This window comes from Zootoca vivipara, chromosome 3, assembly GCF_965207765.1.
Source record: "Zootoca vivipara chromosome 3, rZooViv2.hap1.1, whole genome shotgun sequence".
Lineage (NCBI taxonomy): Eukaryota > Metazoa > Chordata > Lepidosauria > Squamata > Lacertidae > Zootoca > Zootoca vivipara.
In genome coordinates, this window is record NC_142586.1 from 30,425,914 (window position 1) to 30,440,606 (window position 14,693).

The window sequence follows — 14,693 nt, forward strand, 5'->3', positions numbered from 1 at the left end:
CTCACTCTTTCAGCGCCAAGGTGGACCAATCGCACGCAGCCAGGAGAGAGCTGTCCAGCGCGGCGTGGTGCTGAAACGACTCGGAGGTTTTGCGATTTCAGAGAGCATCAGGCGACAGCCTGATGCTTACTGTGCTCAGCATCAATAGCTCAGGACTGCCTTGCGCGATGAACTCCATTCTGTTGCTGGGTAAGTTCTCCAGAGTTCCTCCTCGTGGAACCCAATCCTATACACGCTGACTCTGAAGTAAGTCACGCTGTGTTCGCTTGGGCTTGTTCTGAATTAAGTGTGCCTATAGGACGGCAGTCTCAGCTGCCTGTTGGAGGGCATAGCATTGGACAGTGCATATGGTCCCTGCCACTTATTGGACTGTTCCCTCCTATTGTAGTCAATATAAAGGATAGACTTTGTACTCGCACATTTGCTAAAAGTTAAACTTTATTTTCCTCCTCCTCTGCTCCTCTCCTATCTAAACATAATAAACTTGTTGAAATGGCAGCAGCTTTGTTTGCTTTTAGAAACTTCGCTTTTAGTCTTTGTGATTGTAAAGGGGAACTGTGTGTGTGTGTGTGTGTGTGTGTGTGTGTGTGTGTGTATAAGCAATGTGCTGATTTAGAGCTCTGTGATCCTCAGATGAAGGGCGGAATAGAAATTTAATATATAAAATTCAAGAAATGAATAAGATCTAATAATTGTCTGTAGTGAGGAGAGCAGTTTCCTATCCCACCACAGCCCACTGTTTTTAGCATGAGCAATTTTGTTTAGATTCAGATAGCCAGACTTATTATTATTATTATTATTATTATTATTATTATTATTATTTTCAATTTTATACATTTTAATAATTTTAACATTTCAAAACTTGACTTCCTTCCCCCTCTTTCTGTGGTTCCTAAAATTTATTTTAAAATTTTCTGCATATCCAAATTAACTTAATTTGCTCATTTATTCATCTACTTTAAATATATATTCTCATAAAACTGCAGGTTATTACAATAATCCTGCCAATGTTCTTATCTGTTTGCAGTTTATTTGTAAACATTCAATAAACCATTTCCATTATTTTATAAAAAGTCTGTTATTTTGTTTTCTTATTTTTTCAGTAAGTTTCGCCATTTCTGCATATTCAACCAATGTTATTTTAAACATCTTTTTCAATTCATTCTATATCATTTCCCAGTAAGCTTTAACCTTACTACAAGACCACCACGTATGATAAAAAGAACCTTATTTCTCTTCTGTCAATTAACTCAGTGTTAGGTACCATCAATATATCATTTTCATATAATTTTCTCTTAGACCATAACATGCTGTAAATTTTATATCCATATTCCACATCATTCCCATGCTTCCACATCTATATTATGACCAATATCTATTGCCCAATGTATCATTGAGCCAGATAGCCAGACTTTATCCCAAATAAAATTGACATTTGCAGTTACTAAGAAAACATAATTGAAGTGAGATGGCTGAAGGACCACATGGCTGTCACATGGCTGTCTGGTCTCCACGCCTATATTGCAGAGCAAAGCTTCATTCAGATTTCTATTACCAGTGGGAATGTATGTCTGTTTGTCTGACTCATCCCATTCTGTCCTGTCTCTTTAGCAGTGTGTTGCTCCTTCTTTTGTGCCCAAGGTTCCTAGTGCTCTGTGGAGCATGGCTAATCCTTTAAATGCTCGTGACTGTTGATGCTTCATGAGTCACATGGCTTTCTTGTTCCCAGAGGCAATGTGTGATTGGAACATTCTTCATGCACTCCTCGCATGGCTGGTAAAGAGCAAGCTTTTGAAGAGCAGGTGCCAGCTTCATACTAAAATGCTATCTCTATGGTGGTACATATTTAATTTTATTTCATTTATTGCCAAGAGTGACACCTAGCCAATGCATTTAGGCTTGAGTGATGACCCATTCCAGTCTGTAAGTAATACAGTGGCAGATCACCCTAAAGGTACTCTGAAAGGTAACTTATCAAGTAGATCTGAAAAAGGGAGGTTTTGTTTAAACAAACCCATGCTTGTTTGCTGAGTGGAATGTCTAAGTGCATGTCAGGCCACATGAAAAGGTATTGTTACTACTGTTGACTTTTCCCTTTGGCTTGAGGTAGGTAGGTGAGAGGAAGAACAGAGAAGCAGGCCTCTAGGAAGCTGCAGAACAAGAATAAGATGTTCCCATAAAACCCACATTTTTCAATCCTATTATTTTTACTTATTAACTCTCATCTTCTGAGGAAGAGGAAGAGATCCATTTCACACAGCTGACTTTGTTGATTCCTAATGAAACTGCAATTGCAAGATGAGAGTTGAGAGAGTGGGGAAGTCAGATGGAACTGCTGGCTTCTCAGCTAAGCCTACTTCCCTTCTCCCCTGCTGCTGTTGCCTGATGGAATAGCTAATAGCCTTGCACCTCAGCACTCAAAGGCCCATTTTTTTGCAGTGGGACTTTTAAGAGTGCTGTCTGTGCAATGGATTATGTCTGCTTCATCACCCCAGGCACCAAAATCTTAATGGACATATTAAAAGCAGAACCTGTTGAACAGCAGAACAGCAGAGCTGGGTATGTTTAGCCTGGAGAAGAGAAGGCTAAGGGGTGAAATGATAGCCATGTTCAAATATATAAAAGGATGCCATATAGAAGAGGGTGAAAGGTTGTTTTCTGCTGCTCCAGAGAAGCAGACACGTAGCAATGGATTTAAGCTACAAGAAAGAAGATTCAACCTAAACATTAGGAAGAACTTCCTGACAGTAAGAGCTGTTCGACAGTGGAACTTGCTGCCAATGAGTTGGTGGAGTCTCCTTCTTTGGAGGTCTTTAAGCGGAGGCTTGACAGCCATCTGTCAGGAATGCTTTGATAGTGTTTCCTGCTTGGCAGGGGGTTTGACTGGATGGCCCTTGTGGTCTCACCCAACTCTATGATTCTATGATTCCACATAGCTAGGCTTACTAGGGGCATGAATTGCAAGCTGGTTTGAGCCCTAGCAAAGCTTATTTTAGAACCTGTGCTCTGTGCAAGTTAGTTTGGAGGTGAAGCGCAGAATGGAGAAACACTTGCCAAAGGTGAAAGAGAAGAGAGCTTAGTCTGCTTAGAGAAAAGACGGAATTCCTTGTTCCCTGATGGATCTAAACAGGGGTATCTGAAATTCAGCATGGGTAACCTTGTGTATCTCCTTTACCCTTCCATGCTCTCTACAATAAAACACTGGGTAGAAATGCAAAGGACCCACTGCTTATCACCAAGATTATATTATCTGTTTTGCAGTGCTGGCACTACATCCCATGCATGTCACTGCTTTCCAGCCCTCCAAATGCCAAGAGCTGAGAGAGAGATGTGAAGCTGCAGGAAATGGATGCGAAAGTGTCTGGGCTTTGCTTGAAGAAGTTTGTTGCATTTCAGGTAACTACGGAGAAGCCATAGATTGCTCTATGATTTCAGAGAAGCAGCATTCCTTGTCTAATCAGTTTCCATTAAAATGAACACTGAACGGAATTTTACAAGGGAATTCTTCATTTCACCTTTTCTCAGAAAGGTGGTAGGAGAGTTCATTTCCCGTGCCCCTATGGAGGTGGGCATCGTCACCACACACTTAAATGGAGGGAGCATTCCATAGAAACACACCCTTCCATGCCTAATTCCACAGTCATTGAAATGAATGTGAAAGATCTTATAGACTGAGCGATGCAGGAGGTCCTGCTTACGCAATGGATTGCTGGGCAGGTTGCTAAACTCTACTTCTTTGCAACTGACTACATACTCAGTGAAAACAGGGATTGGAGTCTTAAATACACTTACTATGGAGAAAGCTCCATTGCACATGGGCTAATTCGGATCATACAAAAATATTCCAGGGGGGGGGACAGAGGTGTGCAGATAGCCCCAGCGTATACATTTTGTGAATACAGGCGTCGCCCCAGTTAAGCAGGGGTTACGGTATGTTCCTGGGTACCATGTGTATACATGAAATCAATCTCCAAATCTTCGTTCTCAATCTCCAAATTTCCACAGGCCTCAAAGGTCGGTGCAAAGGCTCCTGGGCTTGCTAGTGGTTTTCCAGCTCTTTTCGTGCCATTTTTTGCAGTTTTCCCATTCTTTTCAAGCCCTTTTTGCCCCCTTTTGCAGTTTACATTGATTGATTTATTTCCTGGTGAAACACATATAGACACAGTCATGTGGGTGAGTGGGGAGATGCCTATTGTTGGGAAATTTATAAAAAAGAGGCAAAAGGAATACAGAATTTCAGCAGGAAACTATGAGATGTGTACCTATTACAAATCAAACCGAGCCTGCAAAACTTTTGCTGGCACAAGTGGTTTCCAAGTAATGCATACAATTGCCCTGATAACATCATGAGCACAAAGAATAATGAATGTTCAACAAATAGACTAACTGGAGAGGCTGTTTGTTTGCAGTGGTTTGGAATTAAAAGCTTTGTAACAGAATGAGATCATACATAATTACTCTGTCAAAAATGGGGGGGAAATCTAAGTGTTTTTAGGATGAGGATCCGTGGCTCTGATCCTATGGGTTGCTCCTTAAGTTCAGTAATACATTTGAGACTCCATCTTTCCCCATCCCCACCCCAGAATGTAGCTCTTGATGTTCTTCTGGACAATTTCCTTACACTTACTGACAGATATAACCTATAGCGTGTCAGACTTAGGTGTTAGGCGAAGATATACAGCCAGTTTGAAGTTAATAGAATCTATACTAAATCCCCAAAGAAGTAGTATCTACAATATAATATATACAAAGGGGAAATCTCATACTTTTCATTTGAGTGAATCTACGTGGTTAAGAGTTCATCTACTCAACAATAACAGGAAACTATTATTTTTTAAAATCCAACTCCTACATAAATGAAATTCTGGCATTTTAATTGAACAGCTGAATCAACAGACTGAATCAGCCTCATGAAACTTGTAAAAGAAATGTACACCAGTTTAGCACATGTCCGAAACATGCACAGATTACATGAAAGTCTTGTGACTTTGATAATTGAATTCTCACTAGCTGCTGATCTTTCTGCTGGAGGCCAGATGTTAACACAGAAAGTCAAAAGATAGGGGTGGGGGTGGGTTGGCACTTATATTTTCAACAAGTCTCTGAGTCTTTTTAAAAAAGCAAAAAACTAAAATGTCCCTTTTTTATTTTGATGAGCAAGTACATTTTGCATCCTTTCCAAATGCAACCAACAGGCCACAAAGTAAGTGATGCAGTATGAAACAGCATCTTTCAGGGTGGTGTCCATGACATGGGTATTCTGAGTGAGAAAACCACCACTTCATGTGTTTGCCATCAGTAATCACATAATAAAATGGTACTGAAAAATGTGAGAGTAAAAAAAAAATTAAAAAATCAGCAATCAGAACGTTCCACGCTTCAGGTAATAATGCAGCAACATTTTTTAAAAAAGTAATCCCTCTTAGATACACACAGACACATTTACTGATGATTGGAAGCTGTTGAGAAAATACTTTATGGAGAGTGTGTTTGATCATCCACAGAAGAAGCACATATACACTGTTCCGCTTTCCAGTTCAGCAGACAGAATTGAACCTGCAGAGAGTCCTTTCTTAAAAGCTACACCCAAGGAATATGCTAGCCCAGAGGTGGAGTGTGGGGTTGAACCAACAGGATTTTAACTTTGGAAAAAAAGAAAAAGGGGCATCCACATGTACGTACTCACAGGCATGTGTTCTGTTGGAGTGTTCTTATTTTGTGGTGGTCTAGGGTTTTATAGACTAGAGATGACTTCATCCAGTGAAATGGTACCTAGTCCATGAAAGCTTTTGAGCCACTCAAATTTCGAGCCTTTAAGGTGCTACGGGATTCCTTTCCTACAAACTACTTCATACCGTAATTTATATTGGGTCACAATGTTTACTCCCGCTAGACCCACTGAAGTGAATGCCCATGACTAATCAGGTCCATTCATTTCAATGGGTCTACTCTGAGTAAAAGTTAGTTGAAAAGGCGGGATATAAATAAATAAATATAATAACATCAATGAAAGTATTAAGACCCATTCTTGCATTTAAAATCCAGGCGACAACTACACAGTAAAAGATTCAACCAACTGTAATAAAACAGTCAAGTTCTTAGTTGACCAGTTCCCAGAATTTAAAGACTGCATCTGCACCAACGATAACTGCAGCACTACAACGTTGCTTGGCAAGCAATGTTTCGGGAATAAAGGTAACAGATTATTTTCTTCTCTAGAACAAAATAATGCAGTGTAATCGTGGCCCTGATAAGGCTATCAACAGCTGCTAGAAATGGGAGCCGTATGGTACCTTGAGGATCAGAGGCTTTCAACCATTTGCTGGGGAATGATTGAGAGAGAGGTCATGTCTTGCTTGCATGTTACCACTGGGGGGGAAGAAGGATGTTGGGCTAGAAAGATCTTTGGTCTGATGCAGCAGGCTCTTATGTCCATTGTGGCTTAAAGGTTTAGCTTTGACAAACTATCAGATTCAAATATTATATGGATCTTTGACCTCTAATTGGGAGACTTTGACTTTTCTAAGCAATTATAGTAGTCACCGGAGTCCAAAATTCAAGACAAATAAAGTACAATTCAAATCCAGATAAAACCAGTGGTTCTTCTCCCCAAGAACCCCCCCACACACTCAGCTTTTCAGGTTTTTCGGGGGGGGCACAGGAAGCTGCAAGAGGGGAGAGGAGGATTTCCTTCCATGAACTTCCCTTAGAATCGACGCCAATTCATCAACCATTTAAGACCACCAATGAACCCTGCAAAACGACAAGGTTATGGACTCCAGCTACCGCCTTGATTAACAGAAAAAAAGCAAAGGAAAAGGCTAGTCTTCAATTAATGTTTGAAGGAAGAAAAATTGCTCTAAGAGCACTCCATGAGGCATAATTCCACCCTTGGGTGCTGCTGTAGAGAAGGTTCTATCCTGGATCAGCCTTACAAATAGGCAGAGTGAGGCATTCAGCTCAGGTAGCATACTGGTGAAACTCGGAAAATTAGAATATCGTCGAAAAGTGCATTTATTTCAGTAATGCAACTTAACATTTTTATTTTTATTTTTACAAATGCTTTCTTTTGGAAATTCCACAGTAATAAAACAAATAGTTACAATAATACCAAAATAAACATCGCTATTACATTTCATTAATTACATTCCATTTATAATTGACCCGCCTAATGACAAATAATTACAATTACAACAAATAAAGGTTTGACATATCTTGCTTTGCATGTCATGCATCTATCTCATATATTGGTTTCTCCTTTTAAGTTGCATAAATGCACTTTTCGGTGATATTCTAATTTTCCAAGTTTCACCTGTATGCTTAAAAGTGCAGTATGGACAGAGCTGTGTGTTTTGCATGACCAGTCCTGCACTCCCATAGCTAGCCTGCCATCTTCAGGTGCAGTGCGGAGGACAGTGTCAAAAGTCAGGTTCAATTTCCAGTTTAGTTGGCTTTTTGTAAATATCATCCTTAACTTCAGGTAGCAAAATGTCTTGGGATGGCCCTTGTACCATCCCAAATAATCATTGGTGTGTGTGGGGGGGAAGTATTTACAAAGCACAATTCACATAGCTGCTCCTTTGCTTATCAGTTTTTACAGTCAGCCTGATTGCATTTGAAAGACGCAGCCACAAGCATGATCTATCCAACTGATTTTGTGCACAAATTCTCTTTGCACAGGGAAATCAAAGCTTTATCCGCCCACAGATGTCCAGTTAGGATTCCTGCCACAGTCAAAATTGCAGGAGACGGTGCACACAGGCATGTTAGGAACCGACTGTGCAGTTGCAAAGGAAATATGCCGAGGAGATGGCACCTGTTTCTTGCAGTACAAGAAATTCCAGAGAATGTGCAGAACCAAAGTAGCAAACTGTAGCCTCCGTATGGTGGTACAGCAATGCCTCACAGCATGGAAGGAGTTAAGGAGAACAGTCCTGGGGAGCTGCATATGCCTAGAACCGCTGCATAAAAGATGCACTAAAATATGGAAGCATATATTTAACAACACATGTGTACAATACACCCAGGAATATCGAGCCTCTGCCATTCAGGAGGAAACCTATACAGGCTTTGATGCAGGTAAATGATGAAGAGTGATCTCTTCAATAACACCAGTTATTGAAAGGAATTGAAAGGAATTGAAATGAAACCTTGAAATGAATAGGTGTGATGGCACAACCCACCACTTTTCACATTTAATTTTTTTTATTAAAAATATATATGCAGAAAAACCGGTGGCAGGTTGGGTTGTGGTTCTCCCTGTTACCATTGCCCACATATTCGAGCCAAAAGTTATCATGCTTATATGGAGTCCCAGTGAACTCAGCATGCATTGCTTACATGTTGTCATGCATAAGACTGGACTGCTGAAATCGATGTGACTTGCTTCTGTGCAAATATGTGTCAAGGTGTGGCACCACTACTAACTTCTGCTGCATTGTTCTCAAGGTCTTCCATGCAGGATCAAACATAGTCAGCCACAATGTGGCAGGAAACACCCTAGAATCCTACAAGAGATGTAGAGATGGCCACTAAACTGGACAGGAGTAGATACATCCATGGAAGATTGGAAGATCAGGAGCTATGAGCTGTGAAGTCTATGTTCTACTTCCAGTGTTGGAGGATGTAACCAAATGGATTGGATACATTTTCCTTCAGAATTATAGGAAGGGCTTTGTATGCCAGCTTCCTTCATTTGGTGCATGTATTTTAGTTTCGGTATAAACAGGACTCTGTTTTTGCACCTACAGACACACAAACACACAGCAAATGTTCCTGTTTCCAAAAAGGACAAGAGGGTAGTCGGATCTCTCCAGCACTTTAAGTTGCTCTCCAAGATGTGGAGGGAAAGAAAAGGGAAAACCTGGACATTTTGGGGTCAAATCAGAAACCAAGATTGCTGCTGTAACTCTGGGGATGTCCTTGTAAAATCAGGATACTTCGAGGGTATGTCATAAGCACCTGGTTGGGCATGGATAGAACAGATTGCAGGAACAGATTGGTCTTTGGCCTGATGCAGAAGGGCTTTTCTCATGTTCTTGCGTTAATCCATTCTTTTTATAGATAATGGTTGTTGCCTCAGCCAGATACCTCCTCAAATAACCATTGAATCTTGACTGTGTACCTAATCCCAAAGACAGAGAGTTATTTGCTTTCCCTCTGTTTTTAATTCCACGTTGCTGTAGCTTACTGCAACTCAAACATCATTTACTCAGATATGGTGTTACTCCTATGTTTGGATTTCTTCTAGGCAATTCAGATAAAATTGAAGCTGATGTGTAAATTCTGAGAGGAAACAGCAGGTGCAGAAGGGAGAACTTGTCCCAATACTTGCAGCTGTTGCATTATGCAATCAGTGCATATGAGTCAATGTCAGACATCACTTTAAATTCATATTGTTTGCATCTATTCTCCTGCCCTGCTCACTGAATCAGGAGCTATGGCAAGCTACAGTTCCCATCCATCCCAATGGCAATGCTCAGAAGTGTTTGGCCTTTAAAAATGAAGTATAAAAGGCCTCATCTGATCATGCAAACAAGATGAACAAAGATGATAGTGGGATCATCTTTGCTGCCACCAGCAGAAACCAGCAGGTAACAGTCTGGTGTCTGCAGTCTATGGAGGACCCTTCCCCATCCATGGGTCCTATCAGCTGTCTGAACATACTGATTACTGACACCAAGCCTGGTGAAAAGGTAAGGTTGATATTACTCTGTGCCACACTCCAATGTTGTTGGGCTACAGCTTCTGTTGTCTTTGGCTATTGGGGTTGATGGAAGTTGGAGTCAAACAACATCTAGAGCAACACATGATTCCCACCTTTGCTCTAAACTAAGAATGCCTCTGCTAAAGGCAGTCAAATAACCTGATCGTCATTTTTTTCTTAACATTGTGTTTCATTGCAAACTGCTGCTTCCATTTCAAATCTGCAATTAACTTACAACATGTCATCTGTGTAATATGTATCTCCTTCGTTTTAGATCACCTGAAAATAAAATCAGAGTGGAAGACATCGTCTCTTTCAAACTACGGTAAACATTAGCCTACTTTTTAAATGTTTCTAAACCCTGTATCAATTTCAACTTTGTGGCCCACATAAATTATGAGTAATGCAGCTTCCTGACCCCCATGCAGAATGAGCCACTGCAAGCTCATTGCAAGAGCTGGAAACAGTGAAGGGAAAGTAAGAAGGGCTAAACTGAGAGGTCCGGAGGGCCATATTAAGCCCCCGGGCCGAAGGTTCGCCACCCCAATGTATGACAGAATGAATGTTTTTTTTCCAGAAAATGAAAATAGAAATGGGTTGCCCATGGTAGAGTGACCGCCATGTCACAAATTCAAGGCAGAGATTGAGAACTGTTTTGTTCACAAAATCATTCCTCATACCCCTGTCCCAATCGTCTTGTGTTCACTTTGCTGTTTTCTCAGAATACAAACAACTGCGCTCCTGCTTCCAAGTCAAAGTGGACTGTGTCAATGATGGAGTCTGTAACAGGCAACTATCTCGCTACCTTCAAGCCTGCCAAGCTAATGCAACACAGTGCAATTGGAATCGATGCCAAGCGGCTCTGCGGTCCTTCTATGAAAACATGCCTTTGAACGTAGCCCTGGTGTTGACGTTTTGTGATTGCATGCCGTCAGATGAAAACTGCCACCAAGCCAAGGGGTTCCTTCATGGCACACTGTGTGGAGTCAATATGGTCTCAGCTCCTTCATGCCTCGATGTAATTGACACATGCCAAAGAAACGAGATCTGCTGGTAAAATACACATTTTTGGTTGACTGCTGGCACATGTGTGTTTAATTTAAAAATGCACAAAGAGCCCAAGATGATCTCTTTTTATTTGCTAATTCACAATGTAGCAAATAATGTTTGCTTTCCAACCTACACCACAAGCAAAAGCTCGTAAGAGGGTTTTTCTGTGATTTAAGCCTTCCTCCTAACCATCTCTGTCATTCAGGAAATTCATATAGATCTTTTGCAGGACATGTACATTTTAACTCTTCTTGAATGTGCACCCTATACTATAATCCAATCACTGCAAGGTGGTCTAACTGGCAGATAATTCACTTTAAGACTGTGTTACCCTCAAGGCTGGTCATGGAACTTGGCGCTTTTTAATAGTATTTTCATCCTGGTCCTGGAGATGCTGAGAGGAGTAAAGGATTTGGGATCTTAGCAGGAGCTTCAGATGGCTGATACACTCTTCCCTGCTGCTGATACCTCTCCCGCTGTTCCTGTTGCCTTTCCAATGACCTAACTCTAATGCTAAAGCACATGAGCACATCTACACAGATGTAAAAATAATCAATATGCATAATTTAACGTAGAGGTGCATACAGATTAACACTGAAAACACTGCAGGCAAATAAAGCCATAGGAGATTACAGGACTGGGCCACCAGTAGCAGACAGGACCACTCAAGGTCTAAAAGTTCTAAGCTTGCATTGAGAACAGAGTTAGGGTCAAGTTACAGCTTCTGCTTATTATATGTCATTCACCCAGTAATGTCTCTTATTTATCTTCAATTTCGAGGATCATAGCACATGGGGGGGGAGATGTTAAACCCACCTCCCCAGCTTCAACTTCCCAAACATTGCTCCCCATTGAGGGTATGAGGCTTTAGGGCAAGCATCCCCAAACTGTGGCCTTCCAGATGTTTTGGCCTACAACTCCCATGATCCCTAGCTAACAGGACCAGTGGTCAGGGATGATGGGAATTGTAGTCCAAAACATCTGGAGGGCCGAAGTTTGGGGATGCCTGCTTTAGGGTATGAACATGTCCAAGCTAGATGTCCCTTGTTTTGTCACTTATAATAAATTCTTCATTTTTCTTTCATTTTGTTATTTGCTAATCTATCCTTCAGCTCTCCCTGAATTATACATGAAAGGGAATACCAGGAAGAATAAAATGCATACACATTTATTTTTCCACAGGGCCAAGTATGAAGCATTTACATCTAAGTGTTTAAAACCCTTCGCCCAACAATGCCTTGAAGATAAAGCTTGTTTCGAATCTTTGGATGCAAATGATCTGATGTGTTCTGACAGCGATGAGTGCCAAGCTGCTTATGTCGGAATGTGGGGGTCTGTCCTTCGAGGAGTCGAGTGTACCTGTGACACAACACCACTGGCAAAGCAGACTGCATGCAAGTGGTTCCATCATATCCTCCACAGCAAATCCTGCTTCAGTAAGTTGAACTAACCCGAAGGAGCACCTCTCTCTTAATCAACCTGCCCAGGCCTTACGATTTGCCTTGTACCTTTGCCAGGAGGTCCCATTATGTGGCAACGAATGAATGAGTCAACCAGTTAACGATTTGAAACTTAAAGTTTGCTTCAACTGCTAACAGAAAAAAGAAGATTCTCATTTTTTAATGATCTTATGATAAAATGGGGATTCTAGCAAAATTGGCACCAGGCAGACACAAAAGCAAGGCATCAGCAGAATTAGAGGATTCCCAAAAGTTGCAGAAGTACACAAAAAAATTAGGGGGGGGAATCAATGGGGACTGAAGATGCTCAGTTGGCACAGGTTACTGGCTGGCTGTTGGGGCAGTGGCGACGGGGACAGAAAATTGAGAGGAAGTAGAATGAAGTATCCTGAAAAAGGGGCAGATGACGGGGTGGAATCCTGGACAGGAGCACTTCACAATCCAGTGTTTTGTTGCAGGCCCTGCTGGCTTTCACGCAATTGCTCTCTTTTTATATCCTCTTCTATTTACAGCTCAGATATCAGGTGGAAAAACTGACCTTTACTCATCACGTATGGTTCTACCGGGGAAAATACTTCCTGTAACTGGAGAACAGTCTTTATTTTACAGTAAGTTTGGCTTTTAAAAAAAGAATGAAAAAGCTCCCACCAAGGTCATTGGAGAGTCACAATGTTATGAGAGGCATAGGGTCCCACGGGGGGGGGGGGAGCACCAATCAAGGGGTCAAGGAAAGGAATCAAACCAAACTTTTTAATATTATTATCAAGAATACTGAAAGCAAACTTAGCATAGAAACCTTCTTCAGGGATAGTTGTTAGAAGCCGAAAGAAAAAAAATAAAATATGGTGATTGAGACCCTAGGAGATATTAAGCTGAGGACAGTGACTATTTGGTTTTAATTTATATTATAGTGACTGCATCAAAAACTCTTTGATCAATGTTTTATTTCTGTTTCCATAATTTAATTTTTAGCGGACACAATCGTTATAATAATGATATACACCTCTTGCATAATCTTGGTGCTGGCGATAATCCTGCTGACTTTGTTAAAGACCAGGTAATTGCAATGTTTGTGGGGGGAGTGCAGGGCTTCGCAGGAAATGTGTGAGAACGTCCTGTTTCCATAGTGTGTGGCTTCTGAATCCTGAGGAACCCTTTTCTATTTGGTTCCAAGACAAACGGAGAGTTTCACGATTGCCAGTAAAATAGAAAAGACACATGAGGAATGCACATGAACTGAATGAGAAATGAAATGAATTGTGTACTGCATGTATGCGATAAGGCAGTATGTGCTGAGTCAAATTGTAATCTTAAATTTGGGGGCAAGTGTTATTTTATACTGTAAAATAAAGTTCAGAAGCATAATACAGTCCTCCCCCGCCTCCCGTGTGGAATGCAAGAGAACATGGGTGTAGCCGGGATTTATGTTGGGGGTGGGGGCAGGACATCCACCTATCCTGTTCCAGAACTGAGCTATCTGCAATGCGATTGGTCAGTTTGTGGAAGCCATGCCTATCGCTTAGTTGGGTTGCCGGTTGCATCGCTAGAATATGGCACAACATCATCCAAGTGACCTCAGCGAGCATTTCTAGTTCAAATATTCTGATTATTTCTACTTTTAGTTAAGTATTTTTATTTATTTACTTGATTGGGGGGCAGCTGCTCCCCCGCCGGCTACACCCATGTAAGAGAGAAAAATTGGGTGGCATAGAGAATATTTCTGCAATCCTTCAAGCTCCACCCATTTGTGGCTTTGGCCCCACCCACCATAAGCATGTAGTCCTGACAGAAAAAGTGGCCCTCAGCAGAAACAACCCACACTTTAAAAAATAAAATAAAACAGCAGTTAAGGAGGAACACTTACAATTTATGACCTGAAAGACTCCAGCTGCCCTGAAACAGAAGGCACACCATCCAGTTAATGTTCAGTGAATTTATTTCAATGACAGGCTGTATGTTTAACTTTCTTCTGGGAATCAAGGGGAGCTCAAAGTGCTTAACTGTGACTGGGTCATACCCAACATTTACACAGCAAGTGATAATGGCTATTGATTTCGGTCAAGTAGATTGTGTTGCTCGTGTTTCATGGGTATAGAGGACGATGTTAATGCAACGCACATGTGTTTGTTTTCAGAGCTTGCACAACTGTGTATCAGGCCAAGACTGTTTTGCCAGCCCATTTATCCGAGAAGCTCATGATGCCTCGACGACCGTGGATCACCGACTGCGTCGATAATGCTATTTCAGGCTCTTCTCATTAGCCAACCTGGTGCACATATGCCATGAAATTTCTCTTCAGAGAACACATGGCCTGTAATCCTCCTGTTCCACTTCAGCAAACACTGGGCAACTTACTACAGGAGAGGACAACACTGGAGTTGTAATTGCTTTATTTGCCTCACTACTGTGTTGATATGTTAAATTTAAGATTGAGACATAGGATATACTACAGGATGAGACGTTTTGGCCATGACATG

General features: G+C 41.3%; 1 protein-coding gene across 1 annotated transcript; it reads left to right on the top strand.

Annotated features, from left to right (window-relative positions):
• On the top strand, nt 1–14,486 carry GFRAL (GDNF family receptor alpha like). Its single transcript, XM_035110691.3, has 10 exons — nt 1–189; nt 3,262–3,396; nt 6,046–6,195; nt 7,681–8,079; nt 9,981–10,031; nt 10,429–10,759; nt 11,939–12,192; nt 12,729–12,824; nt 13,189–13,273; nt 14,351–14,486. Exons 1-10 carry the CDS (start codon nt 123–125, stop codon nt 14,475–14,477), a joined length of 1,695 nt encoding a protein of 564 aa, XP_034966582.2. The 5' UTR covers nt 1–122; the 3' UTR covers nt 14,478–14,486.
• The last annotated feature ends 207 nt before the right edge of the window (nt 14,487–14,693 follow it).

Coding starts and splice junctions, on each gene's coding strand:
- GFRAL (XM_035110691.3), top strand. CDS start 123: ATGCTTACTGTGCTCAGCATCAATAGCTCAGGACTGCCTTGCGCGATG. Junction 6,196..7,680: donor GCAATGTTTCGGGAATAAAG/GTAACAGATTAT, acceptor CTCTTTGCACAG/GGAAATCAAAGCTTTATCCG. Junction 13,274..14,350: donor CTGACTTTGTTAAAGACCAG/GTAATTGCAATG, acceptor GTTTGTTTTCAG/AGCTTGCACAACTGTGTATC.